Consider the following 20,554-nt stretch of genomic DNA (forward strand, 5'->3'; position numbering starts at 1 on the left):
GCCCATATGCACTTACAAAGACCTACATCTCCTTTCACATAGTAATGATAAATTAAAAACATTATGCTGTATCATCTCTCTTTTCTATTTTTTATTTTATATCTAACTGATATTGTTATTTTAAAGTTATTTACAGTTATACTGTATCATCTTTCTTTTCTAATTTTTTATTTTATATTTACTGACATTGTTATTCTAAAATTATTTACCAGTTATGCTGTATCATCTCTCTTTTCTAATTTTTTATTTCATATTAACCGACATTGTTATTTTAAAATTATTTACCAGTTAGGGTGAATGTGAGTGCTTTTCTTCTATTAAAAAAAAAAAAAATTGACAAAGAAATTCACAAAATTGCCGAAATTATGAACAAAATCCGCGAGTATGCAGGGCCACAAAGACCTTTTGGTATAAGTATGTACTCTATCTTAGGTGCAAGATGGATGTTCAAAATAATGCATGGGAACTCTGTGTACACCACCCCACCACCACCAAATTGTATATTTGGCTATGCCCATGCTCAAATAGATACAGGATAAAATATCAAATATTAATATACCAAGTTCTATATATTCAACTTGTCAATACCATTCTACTCTTGACAAAACTATAAATCTATAACACTAAAATCTATAAATAAGCCTCCAACTAACATGCCTGAAAGTAGGTAGCTAAAAGGATATTAAAACAAGAAACGACTATATACATTTTCATTAATATTTTCAAACCTGTACACAAATTCCCATGAAAACAAGTCACTGCATACATAGAGTTTAGATGTCTAGTGTCACTAAAGTCTCTCAATTTTCTTTATTTTTTTTTTTTTTGCAACAGAAAAAAAATTGAAAGACTATGAATAAAGAATAGAGAAAATCTTTACCAAAATGTACAATTAATGAGCATCCTCCTTGGTGTACCGCAGACCACAATAAATGCAAGAATGCACACCAGGTTTGTCCTGGAAGAAAATAAAAGAAAACAGAATTATAAATGGAATATATAATGTGTGTATTTACCTAATTGTAATGTATGGGAAAGGAGCAATGCTCACCCGAGTTCCATCTCTTACACTTTAATTAATCATACCTACCCTCAAATTCATGTACAGTTTCATCTTAATCTATATCCTTGATTTCCAATAATCATATAAAGATTTGAATTCATGTACTGCCTCTATATTGAAAACTATTTCTTCACATCCTTTAGACATGCAGTCCTCCTAAATTTGTTCCCATGATCTCTTAAAGCCCTCCTATCCTTAATCAAGTGATCTCCTGTCAATGTACTCTACCCCCTTTAGTGACCTGAATACTGTAATCATATTTTTCTCTCCAATCTTTCAAAGCTAGCAGACCCAGAACTTTTAGTCTAGCCTTGTATGGTTTATCTGCCAGGCTGGGAACGAGCTTGGTTGCTGTCCTTTGTATTCTCTCAATCTTGATTATATCCTTCACACTGTGTGGAGACCATACCACTGATGCATATTCAGTCTTGGACAGATCAGGATTTCAACGAGTTTTTTCATAATCTTTTCATCCACATAGTGAAAAACTATTTTAATCTTTTGCAACAGTCTGTATGTCCTCTCCCACAAACCTGCTGATGTGTCTGTCAAAAGTGTGAGTATGTGTGTGTATTTACCTAATTGTAGTATACAGGAAAGGAGTAGTGCTAGTTGGGTCCCATTTCCAATTCTCCAATACCTAGCTTCAAATTCATTTACAGTTGCTACTTCCAGTTCCTACTTGCTATGGTTACTGTCCCCATCTGAGGGTATTGGCTACATGTTATTGTGAGGTTAAAATCTGTTCATTAACATACAGCTGATACTTTAGGGTCTATATGGGGCACCCCTATGGACCACAGCCACACATCATTTTGTGAATGTGCTGTGTCTTGGTACATTGCTTCTGACCCAGGGCAATGGGTGAGATGCAGGGATGAACCATCATCCAGGAGGAGCCAAGAAAAGAGGGAGGGAGGGATTGTGAATGGAAGTGGAATTATGCCTTTTGAATTTGGCTACCTCCGTTGTAATGGGGAAAAAGTCCTTGGTGTGTGTGTGTGCGTGTGTATTTACCTAGTTGTATTTACCCAGTTGTATTTTACGGGAAGGGGAGCTATGCTCGTGGTGTCCCGTCTTCATATCTCATTTTATCTAAACTATTTTTAAATTCATGTATTGTTTTTACACACACTACTTTCTTATCTAACTTGTTCCAACTGTCTATTACTCTGTGAGGAAAGCTGTTCTTTTTCAGATCTCTTCTATAGCTGTCTTTCTTGATTTTCTTTCCATGTCCTCTTGTATTTCTTCCATCCCATTTTATTAGATCCTCTCAATCAATAATTTCTGTTCTTTTCATGATTCTGTAAATAGCTATCAAATCTGTGTGTGTGTGTATGTGTGTGTGTGTGTATTTACCTAGTTGTACCTAGTTGTGTTTTACGGGAAGGGGAGCTATGCTCGTGGGGTCCCGTCTTCATATCTCATTTTATCTAAACTATTTTTAAATTCATGTATTGTTTTTGCACACACCACTTTCTCATCTAACTTGTTCCAACTGTCTATTACTCTGTGAGGAAAGCTGTTCTTTTTCAAATCTCTTCTATAGCTGTCTTTTTTTATTTTCTATCCGTGTCCTCTTGTATTTCTGTCATCCCATTTTATCAGATTCTCTCTATCAGTAATTTCTATGCCTTTCATGATTCTGTAAATAGCTATCAAATCTCCTCTCTCTCTTCTTTGCTCTAGTGTCTGTAGTTTAAGTTTTTGTAGTCTCTCTTCATATGATAGTTTTGAGAGTGTTGGTGCCAATTTTGTAATTGCTCTTTGTATTCTTTCAAGTTTTTTTATACATTTTTTTGTACTTGGTGACCATATCGTTGCTGCATATTCCAATCTTGGTCTTATCAGGGTGATTAGGATTTTCCTCACCATTTCTTCATCCAGGTATGTAAATGCCACTTTGATTGTTCTTATTAAATTATAAGTTTCTCCAAAAATCTTATTTATATGTTTCTCAGGTGACATATTATTCATAACAATGACTCCCAGGTCCTTCTCATTTTCTACTTTTTTTATTCCTTCGTCTCCCAAATTATATGATCCTGTTATTCTGTTTTTGCTTTTTCCAAATTCCATTATACTACACTTTTTTGTATTGAACTCCATCTCCCACTTCCTACTCCATTCTTGTACTTTATTTAGATCTCTCTGTAGTGATTCACAATCTTCTTCAGTTTTCACTCTTTTCAGTAGTTTTGCATCATCTGCAAAGAAGCTCATATAGCTTTCAATTCCTTCATCCATATCATTAATATATATAGCAAACATTATTGGGGCCAGAACTGTTCCCTGCGGGACACCGCTTATTACTTCATTCCATTTTGAGTGCTGGTCTCTTATCACTACTCTCATATTTCTTTCTTCCAAAAAGTCTTCCATCCAATTTAGTAATTTACCTTGTATTCCTCCTTCATATTCTAATTTCTTAAGCAACTTCTTATGTGGTACTTTGTCAAAAGCTTTTTTTAGGTCTAGAAATGCACAATCAGCCCATCCATCTCTTTCTTGTATTATATCTATTAGCCTTGAATAGAAACATATTAAATTGGTGACGCATGATCGTCCTTGTCTGAATCCAAATTGCCTTGGATTTAGTACGTTGTTTTTTTCCAAGTATTTTACCCATCTACTTTTGATAATTCTTTCACAAATTTTTGCTATTGTACTTGTTAGAGAGACTGGTCTATAGTTGGTAGGTTCTTCTTTATTTCCTCCTTTATATATAGGTACTATATTTGCTTTTTTCCAATCTTCTGGAACTTTTCCTTCTTTTAAGGAACTGCTTATTATGCTATGTATTTTGTCTGCCAGTTCATTCCTGCATTCTTTCAGAATCCAGTTTGCTATTTCAACTGGCCCATGCGATTTTCTGACATCAAAATTACCCAAGTGTGTCAATATTTCATTCTTTGTTACTTCTATTTCTTCCATAGGGGGGACTTTTTCTTTCCACTCAATCTCTTCAGGTTGTATATTTTCCCTTGTAAACACTGATTTAAAATGTTTGTTCATAATTTCTGCCATTTCCATTTCCTCAGTGTATTCAACTCCTCCTTGTCTTAATTTCTCCAAGTCTTGTTTGTTTTTCAGTTTATTGTTTACAAATCTGTAGAATAGTTTTGGTTGATCTTTACACTTTTCTATAACATCTTTTTCATATTTTCTTTTTTCCTCTCTGCACTTTTGTACATATTCATTTCTATAACCAGTATATATTTTCCATTTTTCAGGTCTGTCTTTTTTCCATCTGGTCCAGGCTTTGTCTCTTTTGTCTTTTAACTCCCTACAACTTTTGTTGTACCAGTATTTTACATATTCTTTTTCTTGTTTTTGTCTTGGGACATACTTTTCCTCTCCTTTTTTGTAAATTTTTGTCAAAATATTTCATTTCTCTTCCACTGATGTTTCTTCTTTGTATATTTCTTCCCAGTTTTCTTGTTGGAAGAATTCTCTTATTTTATCAAAGTTTGTTTTTTCATACATCATTCTTCCTTTTCTATATTGTTCATTTCTTTTCATATATTTTTCTTCATTAAGTTCCAGTTCAATCAATATGTGGTCACTTTTGCCTATTGGTGTTTTATATTCAATCTTGTCCACTATTCTAGGTTCAGATGTAATTATTAAGTCTAGTCTCGATGGTTCTTCTTCATTTCTATACCTAGTGTTCTCTTGTATCCATTGTGTCATTGAATGGTCAGTAATCATCTCAAGTAGAGCATTTCCCCATGAGTCATCACCACTCTTTACTGTCATTTCTTCCCAGCAGATTTCTTTGCAATTAAAGTCGCCCATCATAACTATTCTTCCTCCGTCTTCCATTATTTTAGTTAATGCTATCTTTGTGTCCTCTAACATACTTTTATGTTCACTCTCCTCCCATGAGGCTGTTTTCGGAGGCACATAATTGATCACAAATTTTCTGCTCTTCTCATCTCAGTCTTCCACTTCTATCATAATCATCTCTACTGTATTCTTTCCATATATGACACCTTTCACGTTTATATCCTTCTTAGTCAGGAACATAACTCCACCCCCTTGTTTTTTCTCTCTGTTTCTAATCCAATAATTGTATGCATCATGTCCTACACTATTGGGTGGTAGTGGGCCTTTTAATTTTGTTTCTACAATTCCCATTATGTCCGGTTCTTTTTCTTTAAAATAATCATTCAGTTCATTCAATCCTGTTATCAATCCATTTATATTTGTGTAAGACGCTCTTAGTTTTCTGCCACTTCCATTGTGTTCTCTGTTTCCCTTATGTTTTTCTTTTGTATGTCGAACTGCTTTACTTTCATGTTCACTACTCTCCAATAGAATCTCTCTTTCTCTGACTCCGTTCTTTCCTCGTTTTTTGCCTTAGCTTCAAGTCTTTTCTGCTTTTCTGCCTCTCTTTCCTCCTTATTCATTTCTCTTTTTATCCATACCTTTTTATATTGATCATTTGTTGCTAGTTTCCCTGTTTTGGATAGAATTTTCTCTGCCGTTGTTTGTGACCTGAATTTAATCTTAATTGGTCTGGTCTTATCTGTACTATATTTTCCGAGTCTGAATTTTTCCTCAATTTCCTTTATAATTTCTGGTTCATCTTCCTGGACTAATTTTAATAAATTGCTTACTCTTTCATTTTCCTCCTTGATTCTTGCGGTTCTATCTGGGTTATGTTTCTCTTCCATTCCTAATATAATTATACATTTCTTTTTGTCAGCTAATTCTCTTACTATATTCTCCTTCTGTCTCATCACTTTAATAACTGAGTCTTCATTATGTTCTTTCAATTGCTGTTTGACTATGTCAGTGAATGAAACCTTATTCCCTTCTTGGGTTGTTCTCCAATTTTTAGCTTCTTTAGCTATTGTCTCTCTGTTTTTATTACTATTCTTCTTCAATTTCTCATTCTCCTCCTTTACATTTCTTAACTGTCTTTTTAGGTCCTCTATTTCATCAGTTAAGTTTCTGTTTGCCTTCTCTAGTTGTTCCAACCTTTCAATTCTCTGGAAAATGGAGTCAACATTACCTAACCTACTTTCCAAGTCCTCGATCACCTTATCAACTCTCTCCTCTAGTCTTATCAGTCGGGGGGGGGGGGTTTGTTGTGTTCCCCCCACCCTCTTTAAATCCCTGGAACATATTCTCGTCACTTTCTACTGTATTGCTCCTCTCTATACTTCTAATCTTTACATTTTTATTAGACATTTCATCATCGCTCAGTCTTTTGTTTACCTTTCGCTTGTCTGGCTGGGCCAAGTCTACTCCCTCCTCATTTCCTTCCATTTCCCTCAGTAATCCCTCCCCTTTTCCTCTTTCCCTACTTTCCCACTACTCCACGAGCAATTTCCCCCCCACCCTGTAAAAACACTAGGCACTTCTCTTTGCGTTGGGATCCACAGACTTCAGTTTTCTTCAGAACGTCATCCAAGCCGTCCATTCGCTGAAGTGTGTGTGTGTGTGTGTGTTGTTGTGTGTGTGTGTGTGTGTGTGTGTGTGTGTGTGTGTGTGTGTGTGTGTGTGTGTGTTGTGGTGTGTGTGTGTTGTGTGTGTGTGTTGTGTGTGTGTGTTGTGTGTGTGTTGTGTGTGTGTGTGTTGTGTGTGTGTGTTGTGTGTGTGTGTGTGTGTTGTGTGTGTGTGTGTGTGTATTTGCCTAGTTGTATTTACCTAGTTGTATTTTACGGGAAGGGGAGCTATGCTCATGGGGTCCCGTCTTCATATCTCATTTTATCTAACCTATTTTTAAATTCATGTATTGTTTTTGCACACACTACTTTCTCACCTAACTTGTTCCAACTGTTTATTACTCTGTGTTCTTTTTCAAGTCTCTTCTATAGCTGTCTTTTTTTATTTTCTTTCCGTGTCCTCTTGTATTTCTGTCATCCCATTTGATCAGATTCTCTCTATCAGTAATTTCTATTCTTTCTATTCATTCTTTGTTATTTCTATTTCTTCCATAGGGGGGACTTTCTCTTTCCATTCAATCTCTTCAGGTTGTATGTTCTCCCTTGTAAACACTGATTTAAAATGTTTGTTCATAATTTCCGCCATTTCCATTTCCTCAGTGTATTCAACTCCCTCTTGTCTTAATTTCTCCAAGTCTTGTTTGTTTTTCAGTTTATTGTTTACAAATCTGTAGAATAGTTTTGGTTGATCTTTACACTTTTCTATGACATCTTTTTCATATTTTCTCTTTTCCTCTCTGCACGTTTGTACATATTCATTTCTATAACCGGTATATATTTTCCATTTTTCAGGTCTTCTGTCTTTTTTCCATCTGGTCCAGGCTTTGTCTCTTTTGTCTTTTAACTCCCTACAGCTTTTGTTGTACCAGCATTTTACATATTTTCTTGTTTTTGTCTTGGGACATACTTTTCCACTCCTTTTTTGTAAATTTTTGTCAAAATTTTCCATTTCTCTTCTACTGTTGTTTCTTCTTTGTATATTTCTTCCCAGTTTTCTTGTTGAAAGAATTCTCTTATTTTATCAAAGTTTGTTTTTTCATACATCATTCTTCCTTTTCTATATTGCTCATTTCTTTTCATATATTTTTCTTCATTAAGTTCCAGTTCAATCAATATGTGGTCACTTTTACTTATTGGTGTTTTATATTCAATCTTGTCCACTATTCTAGGTTCAGATGTAATTATTAATTCTAGTCTCGATGGTTCTTCTTCATTTCTATACCTGGTGTTCTCCTGTATCCATTGTGTCATTGTATGGTCAGTAATCATCTCAAGTAGAGCGTTTCCCCATGAGCCGTCTCCACCCTTTACTGTCATTTCTTCCCAGCAGATTTCTTTGCAATTAAAGTCGCCCATTATAACTATTCTTCCTCCAACTGCCTTAGTTTCATATTCACTACTCTCCAATAGAATCTCTCTTTCTCTGACTCCGTTCTGCTCTCATTTTTTTTCTTAGCTTCAAGTCTTTTCTGTTTTTCTTCCTCTCTTTCCTCTTTATTCATTTCCCTTTTTATCCATACCTTTTTATATTGTTCACTTGTTGCTAGTTTCCCTGTTTTGGATAAGATATTCTCTGCCGTCGTTTGTGACCTGAATTTAATCTTAATTGGTCTGGTCTTATCTGTACTATACTTTCCGAGCCTGAATTTTTCCTCAATTTCCTTCATAATTTCTGGTTCATCTTCCTGAACTAATTTTAGTAAACTGCTTACTTTTTCATTTTCCTCATTGGTTCTTGAGGTTCTATCTGGGTTATGTTTCTCTTCCATTCCTAATATAATTATACATTTCTTTTTGTCAGCTAAGTCTCTTACTATATTCTCCTTCTGTCTCATCACTTTAATAACTGAGTCTTCAGTTTGTTCTCTCATTTGCTGTTTAATTATATCAGTAAATGCAACTTTACTGTTTTCTTTTATCGACTTCCATCCCCCTCTGTTTTCTTTACTATTCCTCTTCAATTCCTCATTCTCCACCTTTACTTCTTTTAACTGTCTTTTCAGGTTTTCTATTTCATCAGTTAAGTTTTTGTTCGCCTTCTCTAGTTCTTCCAATTTTTCAACTCTTTGTAGAATGTTGTTAACATGACCGAACCTACGCTCCAAGTCCTCGATCATCTTATCGACCTTCTCTTCTAGTCTTGTCAGCCACCCTCTTTAAATCCCTGGAAAATATTCTCATCACTTTCTACTGTATTGCTCTTATCTATACTTCTAATCTTTACATTTTTATTAGACATTTCATCGTCGCTCAGCTGATCGGGGGGTCGTTTGTTTACCTTTCGCCTGTCTGCCTGGGCCAAGTCTACTCCTTCCTCATTTCCTTCCATTTCCCTCAGTAATCCCTCCCCTTCTCCTCTTTCCCTACTTTCCTACTACCCCACGAGCAATTTCCCCCACCCTGTAAATACAATAGGCACTTCTCTTTGCATTGGGATCCACAAAACTTCAATTTTCTTCAGAACGTCTTCTAAGCCGTCCGTTCGTTGAAGTGTGTGTGTGTGTGTATGTGTGTGTGTGTGTTTTTATAAACATATATATATCCCCTTCATACGGTGCCGCACACGTAGGCGTCATGGGGAGCGAGTGTATTCGCGAGGCTGCCATATCGGCGTCTTGATTATATTTATTGTAGTCGCCCCTCCATAATGACATTCTTTCTAATTCTTTTGTAATCGCATTTTCTATGGTTATCAAAATTCACGGGTGAAGAGAGAATGATCGATATAAGCGGTGACTATATTTTATGATGCGAGTATTATTACGACACGTCGTACGGCTGGCATTGGCTGCTGCCACCGAGATCTAAGTCCATGACGCCTACGTGTGCGGCACCGTATGGAAGGGGTTAACATTGTATATAGAATATAATAGTTTGTAGAAATAATCAAATCTGAAGATGTTGCATGATGTCACAAATTGTTCACTGTGATATAAAATGAGGGAAAAATGCATTATCTTTTTTAACAGAATGTTAAGTTATTGAATGATGAGCAGCTAGCTAACGAAGGCAGCTGAAGCTGAAGGCCGCTATAGGTAAAGCTGAGCCCCACAAAGCCAGGACAGGCACACCCTGGGGCTTGTATACATATAAACATAAAAGATTAAAAAGTCCTTCAGGATGTTGAACTGTTCAAAATAGCTTTTAATCACAATGGATATTGGTACAATAATAGAGAATTGTCTATTTACCACATTAATATATATCTTGGGGTGTCCAAGGGGTCCTGTTCCATGACCTTCACAAATTGCAATACGAGTATTGACAACTTTTGGGGGAACCTCTTTGATCAAGTCCATAGCCCAACGTGTGTTTGTTTGCCGAGGATTGTAAGTAAATCTGGCCTGTCTAGCATCATCTTCATTCCAATCCTGTAAAAAATGAACAAGTAAGTAACTGATGTAATGCTGTTATCAATGACACATCTCACTTAACTTGGTAATGCTTCTACCACCCCTTGGTATTAATTATGATTGTGGCATAGTGTACTGTGGCATGGTGTGCTGTACAATAGTGTTGTGGCATGCCCTGCCCAGCAGTGATGCTTCTTGTACAAGGGTTCTTTCATATGGCCAATAAGGCCCCTTATCATACACGGCCAGTGACGCAAGAGGGTCAAGCAGGGCCATACACACCAGGCGTGACCACACTACCACTCAAACAGGCACCCATTAGGGACAAGACAGAATGTAGGTAGAAATGCAGACATTCAGAAGCATGCCAATGTCACATGCATGTAACCGCATCCAGAGTAGCTGCTAGGTAGAATTTCAAGCATACTTATAATATGCGTGGCAACGTCTTTGCCCTGTGCAGTGAAAGATGCACCCCTTCAGAGCCCACATCAGCAGATACCCGTTAAGACTCCTTACACACATAACACACCCTCCTATATGCATAACCTACCGATCAATAAACACATAAATCTTCCTACAATGGTTTCACTGTTGCCCACCTTGCAACATAGCATGCTAACAATGATAATGGCTATTTGATACATATTTTCTTCATATTCAGCCACCTATACAGGATCAAGTAAGTCTATATATTACTCCTCATTTCCCATGCTGATGGACAAAAACAAAGCTTTCAGTCTTTTAAATAAAACTGTCTATTTTACTTCTATTTTAATTTCTTTAATGATTGATTCCTCCTCAATATATCATACTATAAAGAAAATGCAGAACCAATTTGTGTCCAGCTGTAAGTAATCATTAAATTGGGGTTGATAGTTATTCATCACGTGGAATAATAAAATGTCTTGAAAAACAAGTTCTAGCCATACTATATGTATGTTCATCTTATTGTCATTGGGTGAGGGTGGGTTAGATGGTGCTATGTACTGTCTTTACCTTATATTTACCTCATTGTCATACACATGAGAGAAGATAAACTCATGGCGTCCTGTTTCTATTCCTCCAACTATCACACCTAATTTTCTATTTGCTTGTGGTCTAAGCTTGGGATTTTTCAATTTCTTAGCTTTTCCATAAGTTGTTGATACATCTGTATGGAAAACTACATTTCTTAACATCCTTTATACATGAGGTTTATTTTGTTTCCATGACCTCATGACTCGCTGTTCTATTGCCTTTTATGCTCTATACATTTATTGAGTCTCCTTTTTTCTCTTTTTCTTCTGCCCATTGATGAAAGGTTCAATGCATTTAATCTTTCTTCATATGATTTTACATACAATGCTGAGAAGCTAGTATGTATGGAGCCTACCAGAGCAATACCATTTCAGCAGAGGCAAGACTGAAAAACATCGTCACATCAAAGAGCAGGAACATTAAGTTTCAACTTATTGTACAGATTTCACACAATTCCTCACCTCCACCCAGGTGTGGCCCCAAGAGCCTAGTACCTGGTCTCCAGAACAGGCCCAGAAACTATCACTTCCACTAACAATCTATCTTCAGAAACTTTATTTTCACAATGATAGGTCAGTAATCAAATGCCTATCCTCCCACACCTTCACCTAACTAGCAACATCAACCCATGCTCCTATACATGTTAAACATACAGAAAACCCATAAATTACACACAAACATCCATCCAAAGCAACATATACAATTATTAGGTCCATCTAGCAAGAACTACACTCACAAACAACCAGAACACAATGAATCGAACATGTAGCCAAAAGACACCCATATCCAAAATCACTCCAGCACAAAAACGCACTTTAAACATGTTACAAATAATCTTACGAAGGGATTTCTCCCCGTCCTCGCTTTATATGCAAAGGGGGATGGAGAGGGGGGGTCGCCGATTAAATGAAGCGGCCTCGCTGTGGATGTACTGTGTCTTGCGACACTGCTTCTGACCCAGGGCGGTGGGCAGGGTGCAGGGATGACCCGTCATCCAGGAGGTGCTCAGATGAGAGGAAGGGTGGGAGGGGTGTGGGAGTGTATTTAGGGATGAAATGGGTGGGAGTGTTTTTATGCCTTTCCCTTTTTGGCTACCTCCCTTGGAAGGGGGAAAAAGCCTTGGTATATGTATGTATGTATGTACAAATAATCATTAAAAAGCATCACAAGAGTTGCAACAATTCCAGCACACATCATACACATTACACTTGTACAAAAAACCATATTTACACCTCAACACACACCACCCATATTCACTGACTAAACCACAATCAGGGAATCAATCTATTGCCCCAGGTCTCTATTGCATGAAACCCACAGCTCCCAGGTTCATAAGTCACTCAAGGAATAGTTTTATTGTTTGTGTAAGGCTATGGTGGGGCCATGTCATGTAGGATGAGGTGTTCAGTGTCTTCTGTATGATGGTTGGATTTAAAATAACAGCTCAAAGAGCACTAAAGCAACAATCAAGCTCATATGGATTTAACAGATGATTTTTTATTTCTTTTGCCATACATGATTTCTGTAGACCACTTGAGTTTCACCCAATTAAAAAATATAGATCACTTTTATGCACAAATTTTTAATCATTAATAGAGGAGCCATTAAATCAATGGCTCCTCTATTTTGTGAAACTGTGTTTTGGGATCTCATGCCTCCTTAATTAAGGTTTGGCATCTTAGACAAAACCCTACACACACTGATGATTCTTGTTAAGAATTGGCATGAAAGACATCAAGGCAGCAGTTGTCTGCATGGATGGAGGTATTTTGCACCAGTCATCTGCACATAACCACCACTTTTGTTCATTTGTCAAGAAGATCTGGAAGGGTACAGAACTAGACTTGATGTTTACTGATGGAATAGTCCCTCCATATCAGCAAATTGATTGAGAGTACATGAAATTTATTCAGCCCCTTTTACTACCAAGGAGGATAGTGGTAGGCATTCTGAATAATTAAATTAAGTTGGATCCCATCAAAACAGCTGATAATTGTGAATATTTTTCACTAGAAAATGAATACTGTTGTGAGGCATACAGATACATTAGTTGGCAAGGGACAGCACATGTGCAATAACATGTGACGTCATAGCAATGTTTGTTTCTATTTTTAGGAACCGTGTGAATCGCTACTGGGCACAATTGGGCACCAACTGGTAGAAATAGGCCATTAGCCACGTTCCCTCAATTCTATCACCCTTCATACTGGATGCCTCACATTTTCCCACAACTAATGAGATTTAATAGGTTTTGTGTGCAGTTCTTTTACAATATCATGGAACTACATTTTCCATTTTATTCTTATTTTTGCATTTGTAATATCTATTTTTTCTATGGCATGATTAGGTTAGGTTATATTAGTTTAAGAGCTAATAGCCAAGGAAAGTTTCACATTTATAAACCATATTTGCATGCTTCTAGAATTTTACCAAAACACTCTCCTGAGCAAATGTGGAAAATATGAAAACCCTTGTATATGTACTAGTAACTAGGGAAAACTGTTGTAAAAATTATATCATCAGTAAGATGTGAAATCCTTACATACAGGATAGTAAAATAATGTTACCAACTACATCTACAAAATATTTAGGCCTATAATTTAATATCATGCATTCTGTAGGTCACTGGAAGTTCTTTGTCGAAATACCAATAACCAATTTAATGTGACCCTAGGCCTAGGAATTTGAAGAGAAAGCAAAATCCGAAAGAGGATAAAAATATATATATTATATATATGTATATCATATATATATGGATGGTATCTTGTAGGGCCTCTATTTTTTATACTCTGCATCAATTTCCACCAATTCTTGTATTATTTGTGGCAATTTACTACCCTTAAATCATAATAAAAGACTTCTAAGCCTGAGACCTATCAAAGCTCATATACTGGAACATTCTTGTGATCTCACCTGACCGGTATGTGTTGGTACATCATGATTTATTGTAGTTGTATGGACAGCCCGTACTAATTTCAAAGGGCTACAAGTACTGGAACCCTTAGATAAATTCCGAGCTAAGACTCTGCAACCGACGAAGGCCATGGTGATTGTATATGTGCGATAGAGACTGTTTTATGTTAGAAAAACTAATCTTCGTATAAACTTTCGTATTGTACACAGCTAAAACTAAGTATGCACTAATTCGATATATTAACCTATAATGTCTTACCATTCCAGTGCATTTTATGCGTATATATTTAATTGTATTTACACAATTGTAGTATAAAGAAAAGGACCAACACTTGTTGGTCCACTTTTTATCATACCTATCTTCAAATCCATGAACACTTCCAACTTAATCTATATCCTTGATTTCCAATTATCATACTTAGTCTTGAATTCATATATTGTTCAAGCTTGGCCCTTCTAAGCGATTCCACGTATTTATGCATCTATTTGGAAATCTATTTTTTCATATTCGACATGTATTTTCCCCCATAACCGGAAGCACTCCCATTCATCTACTCTAGATTCTAGATACTTCAATACAAGCTGTCTCTCAGTGAACTGAATACTGTAACAGCATTACATTTTTCTCTTCGATCTTTCAAAGTTGGCAGACCTAGACCCAAACTTCATATGGTAACGGTTTATCTGTATGAAAGTGGTTGCAGCCGACAACTCTAACGAAATAAGCACCATATGAGGAATGAGCCTTAATTAGCACGACGTTTCTCTTGTTATTACAGCTTTTTCATGCACTTGAAAAAGCTGAAAATGGGAAACGTCGTACAAATGCTCCGTCCTCACATGGCGTTTATTTCGATGGCTTATCTGATTGCTGCCCTTTGTATTCTCTCGATCTTGCTTATATCTTTTACTCTGTGTGGGGACAACACTAGTATGCATATACCAGTCCCAGACGGATAAAAGTTTCGATGATTTTTTCACAATCTCTTATCCATATAGCGAAAAAATAATCTTCTGGTTGTCTTTTATCAACACTCCCAAATATTTATTCTTTTTTGCTTTTGTAATGGGTTCACATCCCATGGAATAGTTTGAGGATGGTCTTCTGCCGCTATAGTCAATTTCCAGTACTTTGCATTCTTTTATTAAACTTCATTTCCCATTCTTTGTTCCACGCAAAAAAAGTATCTAGATATTTTTGCAACAGTCTACCATCCCCCTCGCTTGTCACTCTTCTCGTGGTTTTTGTGTCATCTATACAATCATGTTGGCATAGCATGTTGTACCTTCCATCGTGTCATTGATATAGACAAAAAACATTATTGGTGCAAGCACTGAACCCTGTGGAACCCCGTTCGTTACTGCTCTCCATCTCGACATCTTATATTTAATTACTGTCCTCATGTATCCTCGTTTCAAAAAACATTTCATCCATTCTAGTAGTTTCCCACTCAGTCCTCTAATGTGCTCCAGTGAGGTACTTTATCAAATGCTTTCTCTAGCTCGAGGTACACAGCCCACCCACCCTTCTCTCGTAGAACATCAAACACTCGAATAAAAGCTTAAAAGGTTCGACACAAACGACCTTCTAGATCTGAAGCCAAACCGACCGTCTGTCTGAATGTTCATCTTTTCACGATATTTGGTCTGTCGTGGGTTTGGTTCGGTATGGACAAGCCAGGGAAAATGAGACTCACAATAACACTAAAACTAAGGTTTAATGGTTAATATGTTCGGAGGGAACGGACGTAGTCTCGTTGGGAGAAGGTCCGAAGTGAAGGCCTCATCAAGCGACGTGGCTGTGGGCGAAGAGCCACAGGAGGGAATGAGACGACTTCCTGGCGGCTTGCTGGAGCGAACTGGTCCCGAGGCAGCTTGCTGGAGAGGACTGGTCCCGAGGCAGCTTGCTGGGGAGAACTGGTCCCAAGGCCTCTTGCTGGAGAGAACTGCTGCTTGGAGTTGAGCTCGGGAGAGAAGTCGGTAGAGAACTCGGTAGAGAAGTCAGGAGAGATCTGAATTCTGAATTCCTAGGAAAGACCACCCGCTTGCGCGGTATTGGTTTTTGTGGGAGGGGAAGAATGTCTGTAAGAAAATGAATAGATAGTAGCGTATAAAAGAGGGCTATTGCCACCGGGCGAATTAGCGAGCGATTTGGGGGCAGTTGGTGGTCGTGGCTCGGGAGAAATGGACTGGGAGCTTGGACGAGGGCGCCAACGCCGGGATTAGGATTAGGATCACCAACAAAAGTTTAGAAAATGGTAGGAGACGTAGTAGTAGAGAAAGGTGGAAAAACGGAAAAACCTTTAGTGGGAGGTAAACTGAAATGAGAAAATGTAGTATAAGAGAGAGTTAGAAAGGAAGCGAATTTTAGTCTAAGAAAAAGTAAGTGTAGATGTTTATGCGTGTGTTGTGGCTATGTTCGTGAGGTGTGTGTGTGTGTATCTTACGGGAAGTGAGTAGAGTTCACTTCCCGTGTGTAGAGCGCGTTCCTGTTAAGCCACAGGTGGGGCCTGAGTAGCCTGCTTTTCCCCAGGTTGGGTTTGAGATCCTGTAGAGTTGATCCAGTGGCGGTGCGAGGGGGGGGGGGTGGTGTAAACCAGTCTGCCGACGTCAACGAAGAGGTCGGCCGGCAGCAGCAAAGGAGATATATCTCCTCGCCACCACCAGCGAGGGTGTAGAGCGCGTTCCTGATAAGCCACAGGTGGGGCCTGAGTAGCCTGCTTTTCCCCAGGTTGGGTTTGAAGGTTAGTAGAATTGATTCAGTGGCGGTGCGAGGGGGGGCAGGCGGGCGGTTGTTGTATGATCTCTTTCCTTCCAATCACAACTCTGAAAACAGGGAATTACGCGATTGGGAATTGTGTGTAAAATGTCAGAAGTGTAAACTCGCTCACCAGCGTCAGTGAAGAGGCCAGCGTTAGGTTGCGGGCCGGTTAGACAGAGAGGTGTCCCAAATCTCTCCGTCGACCAGCCCGCGATCAGATTGAGGGTTCTGAGTGAGAGACGGTTTGGGCCTCTGCTAAGCCAACGAGCAAGTGTGCGTGTGCCTCTTTTCTTCCAAGCACTACTCTGAAAACAGAGAATTACGTGACTTGGGAAATATGTGTATTTGTCTTGGTGTAAACCCGCCTGCCGACGTCAACGAAGAGGTCGGCCTGTGCCAGACCGGCAGCAGCAAAGGAGATATATCTCCTCGCCACCACCGGCCGGCGAAGATTCCTGGGCGTTTGTTGAGAGAGCTGGAGTGCAGAGACGTCCGACCTCTAGGAGCACTGGATTCTGGATTCTGGATTCCAAGGAAAGACCACCTCGCTTGCGCGGGATCGGGTTTTGTGGGAGGGGAAGAATGTCTGCAGGAAAATGAAAAGATAGTAGCGTATAAAAGAGGGCTATTGCCACCGGGCGAATTGCGAGCGATTAGGGGCTTGTTGGTGGTCGTGACTCGGGAGAACTGGGCTGGGAGCTTGGACGGGGGCGTCAATGCCGGGAGGAAGAGCAGATTATATCACCAACGAAAGTTTGGAAAATGGTAGGAGACGTAGTAGGAGAGAAAGGTGGAAAAACGGAAAAATCTTTAGTGGGAGGTAAACTGAAATGAGAAGATGTAGTATAAGAGAAAGTTAGAAAGGAAGCGAATTTTAGTCGAAGGAAAAGTAAGTGTAGATGTTTGTGCGTGGGATGTGGCTATGTTCGTGAGAGGTGTGTGTGTGTAATTTACGGTGAGTAGATTTCACTTCCCGCGTGTAGAGGGCGTTCCTGATTAGCCCCAGGTAAGGCATGAAAATTCCTGTTTTACCCCCAGGTTGGGTTTGAGCTGTTTGCGTATTTTTGTAGCCTGTCAGTTAATGGGCTACATGCAATATTATTATTATTATTATCATTATTACCATCACTATTATAATTACATTATTATGGCTATCACCAGTCAAGCTGGTGAAGGGGTGTATTATTTGTAGGTACGGTTATACACGTCTTATCGTGTACACCGCACGTGGGATGGGCGCAGCTGACAGATAGTCTGTACGGTGTGGTCTAGGTGTAATATGTTGTATCAGATGTTTGTGTTTGTCGTGTAGTTTTTCTAGGTGTCTTGAGTGAAGTTTGTGTTTGTGTTGGTTGAGTGGACGGATGTTGGAAATTTGGTGTAGAGACTCAGTGGTTCTGAAGTCGCTCCATCGCGAGCCCGTGATGAACTGGACAGCGGCATTCTGAACCTTCTGATGCTCGTAGTTATTAGTGGCACATGTCAGCTGGCTTAGTCCCGGGGACTGGCACAGAATCAGTCTGACGAGGGCTAGGTACAATCGACGTTTGGTTCTCAGTGTTGCAGTTTTGAAGCGTCTGAGCTTACCCAGCACAGCCCTAGCTTTCGCTCCCTGCTTGCGGAAATGTGGGGTCCAGGTAAGGCCACTATCAAGTGTGCTACCCAGCACACGGGTATGGTCCTTCGCTGGGATGTTTGTGTTGTTTATTTTAAGAGGAGTGTTTGTGATTGTTCTGTTGGTTCGTTTGCAGCAGAAGTATACAGCATTGCATTTCGACGCGTTGGTCTTAATGCGCCACTGTTGCTCCCACGCGTGTGCCCCGTCTAGGATGTTTTGCATTACGTGTAACGCTCCCTGCAGCGTTTTGTGTCTGCTTATGTGGTTAGTGTCGTCCGCATACGAAAGAGTTAGAGCCTGGTTGCGTGGATAAGCTGGCTCTGGCAGGTCATTCGTATATAGATTGTACAGAGTGGGGGCAAGGACTGACCCTTGCGGTACTCCAGCCTTCGGCACAAAAGGTTGGGACAGACAGCCCCGCCACTTTATTCTTATTGGCCTGTCGTCCAGGTAGTTGCAGAGCAACCTTGTGAACGGCAGGGCAAAGTCGAAGTTGTGGTACAATTCGTACTTAAGGCCTTCATGCCAGACAGTATCGAATGCCTTCTCCACATCCTTACAAACCAAAATGGCCTTACCAGGGTGACCGTCTGGCGGTCTTTGAACCCATTGAGTGATCATGGATATTACGTCGTCTGCACCGCGCCCCGGCCGAAAACCAAACTGGGAATCTCTCAGCACATTCTCCGTCTCTAGGTACACGGTCAGGCGGCGGCATAGGACGTGCTCAAACACCTTACCAAAGTACTCCAGAAAGGAGATGGGCCGGTATGAAAGGGGGGCGGAGGCGGGTTTCTGGGGTTTAGGAATGAGGATGGTATGGGAGGCCTTGAATAGTTGTGGGAAGTACCCAGAGGCTAGTGAGCTATTATATAGTGTCGTCATGTGTGAGATTATGTTGTCTGGCATACGTTTGAGTATGTGTGCATCGATGCCTGAGGGGCCAGGGTATTTTAGTTTTAAAGCCGAGATAACCCCCTTTACCTCCTCCAAAACGATGGGGCAGATAAGGGCTCCAAGGGGCTCCAAGCAGCACGACTGCAGTTGAGGTCGCCAATGAAGAAGGTTGGGACTTGGTATGACATCACCTTGGCAATGTCAACAAAGGGGAGGAAGGGGATACGGGGAGGGCGGTAGGGGGTACAGAGGAGGATGGATAGGAGCACTGGATTCTGGATTCCAAGGAAAGACCACCTCGCTTGCGCGGGATCGGGTTTTGTGGGAGGGGAAGAATGTCTGTAGGAAAATGAAAAGATAGTAGTGTATAAAAGAGGGCTATTGCCACCGGGCGAATTGCGAGCAATTAGGGGCTTATTTGTTGTCGTGGCTTGGGAGAACTGGACCGGAAGCTTGGAGGGGAGCGCTTGACGCCGGGGTTAGGATTAGGATCACCAACGAAAGTTTAGAAAATGGTAGGAGGCGTAGTAGTAGAGAAAGGTGGAAAAACGAAAAAATCTTTAGTGGGAGGTAAACTGAAATGAGAAGATGTAGTAGAAGAGAAAGTTAGAAAGGAAGCGAATTTTAGTCGAAGGAAAAGTAAGTGTAGATGTTTGTGCGTGATTTGTGGCTCTGTTCGTGAGAGGTGTATGCGTGTATCTTACGAGAAGTGAGTTGATTTCACTTCCCGCGTGTAGAGGGCGGTCCTGATAAGCCACAGGTGGGGCGAGCGTACCCTGATTATCCCCAGGTTTTGGGTTTGAAGTCCTTTAGAGTTGATCCAGTGGCGGTGCGAGGGGGGGGGGCAGACGGGCGGTGTACACCCGCCTGCCGACGTCAACGAAGAGATCCGTAACCAGAACGGCAGCCTCAAGGAGATAACTCCTCGCCGCCACCGCTGGCGAGCGCGTTCCTGATGAGCCACAGGTGGGGCGAGCGTTGCCTGTTTATCCCCAGACTGGGTTTGGATTCCGGAAGAGTCGATTCAGTGGCGGTGCGAGGGAGGGGCAGACGGGCGGGTGTTGTATGGTCTCTTTCCTTCCAATCACAACTCTGAAAACAGAGAATTACGCTATTGGGAATTGTGTGTAAATGTCAAAAGTGTAAACTCGCTCACCAGCGTCAGCGAGAGGCCAGCGTTAGGTTGCGGGCCGGTTGGACAGAAAGGTGTCCCAAGTCTCTCCGTCAACCAGCCTGCGATCAGATTGGGCGTTCTGAGAGAGACGGTTTGGGCCTCTGCTTTACCAGCGAGAGAGTGTGCGTGTGCCTCTTTTCTTCCAAGCACTACTCTGAAAACAGAGATTTACGTGACTTGGGAAATGTGTGTGTGTATTGTCTAGGTGTAAACCCGCCTGCCGACGTCAACGTAGAGGTCGGCCATGCCAGACCGGCAGCAGCTAGGAGATATATCTCCTCGCCACCACCGGCCGG

At 40.1% G+C, this 20,554-nt stretch overlaps 1 protein-coding gene across 1 annotated transcript; it reads right to left on the reverse strand.

Annotated features, from left to right (window-relative positions):
• Positions 1-696: 696 nt before the first annotated feature.
• Positions 697-13,989, reverse strand: ND-13A (NADH dehydrogenase (ubiquinone) 13 kDa A subunit). Its single transcript, XM_076187223.1, has 3 exons — positions 13,809-13,989; positions 9,714-9,893; positions 697-958 (listed from the first exon to the last, which is right to left on the reverse strand). The coding sequence occupies exons 1-3, from the start codon at positions 13,938-13,940 to the stop codon at positions 893-895; spliced, it is 378 nt and encodes a 125-aa protein (XP_076043338.1). The 5' UTR covers positions 13,941-13,989; the 3' UTR covers positions 697-892.
• Between the last annotated feature and the right edge of the window lie 6,565 nt (positions 13,990-20,554).

The sequence above is a fragment of the Oratosquilla oratoria genome, chromosome 6 (assembly GCF_046742065.1).
Source record: "Oratosquilla oratoria isolate Oo_2021 chromosome 6, ASM4674206v1, whole genome shotgun sequence".
NCBI lineage: Eukaryota > Metazoa > Arthropoda > Malacostraca > Stomatopoda > Squillidae > Oratosquilla > Oratosquilla oratoria.

Bases quoted from the DNA above. Each gene is read 5' to 3' on its own strand.
- ND-13A (XM_076187223.1), bottom strand. From the start codon at position 13,940: ATGGCCTTCGTCGGTTGCAGAGTCTTAGCTCGGAATTTATCTAAGGGT. The intron at 9,894-13,808 runs GTGAGATCACAA...CATTTTTTACAG, and splicing joins TACCAACACATACCGGTCAG to GATTGGAATGAAGATGATGC. The intron at 959-9,713 runs GTAAATAGACAA...ATTTTCTTCCAG, and splicing joins CCAAGATATATATTAATGTG to GACAAACCTGGTGTGCATTC.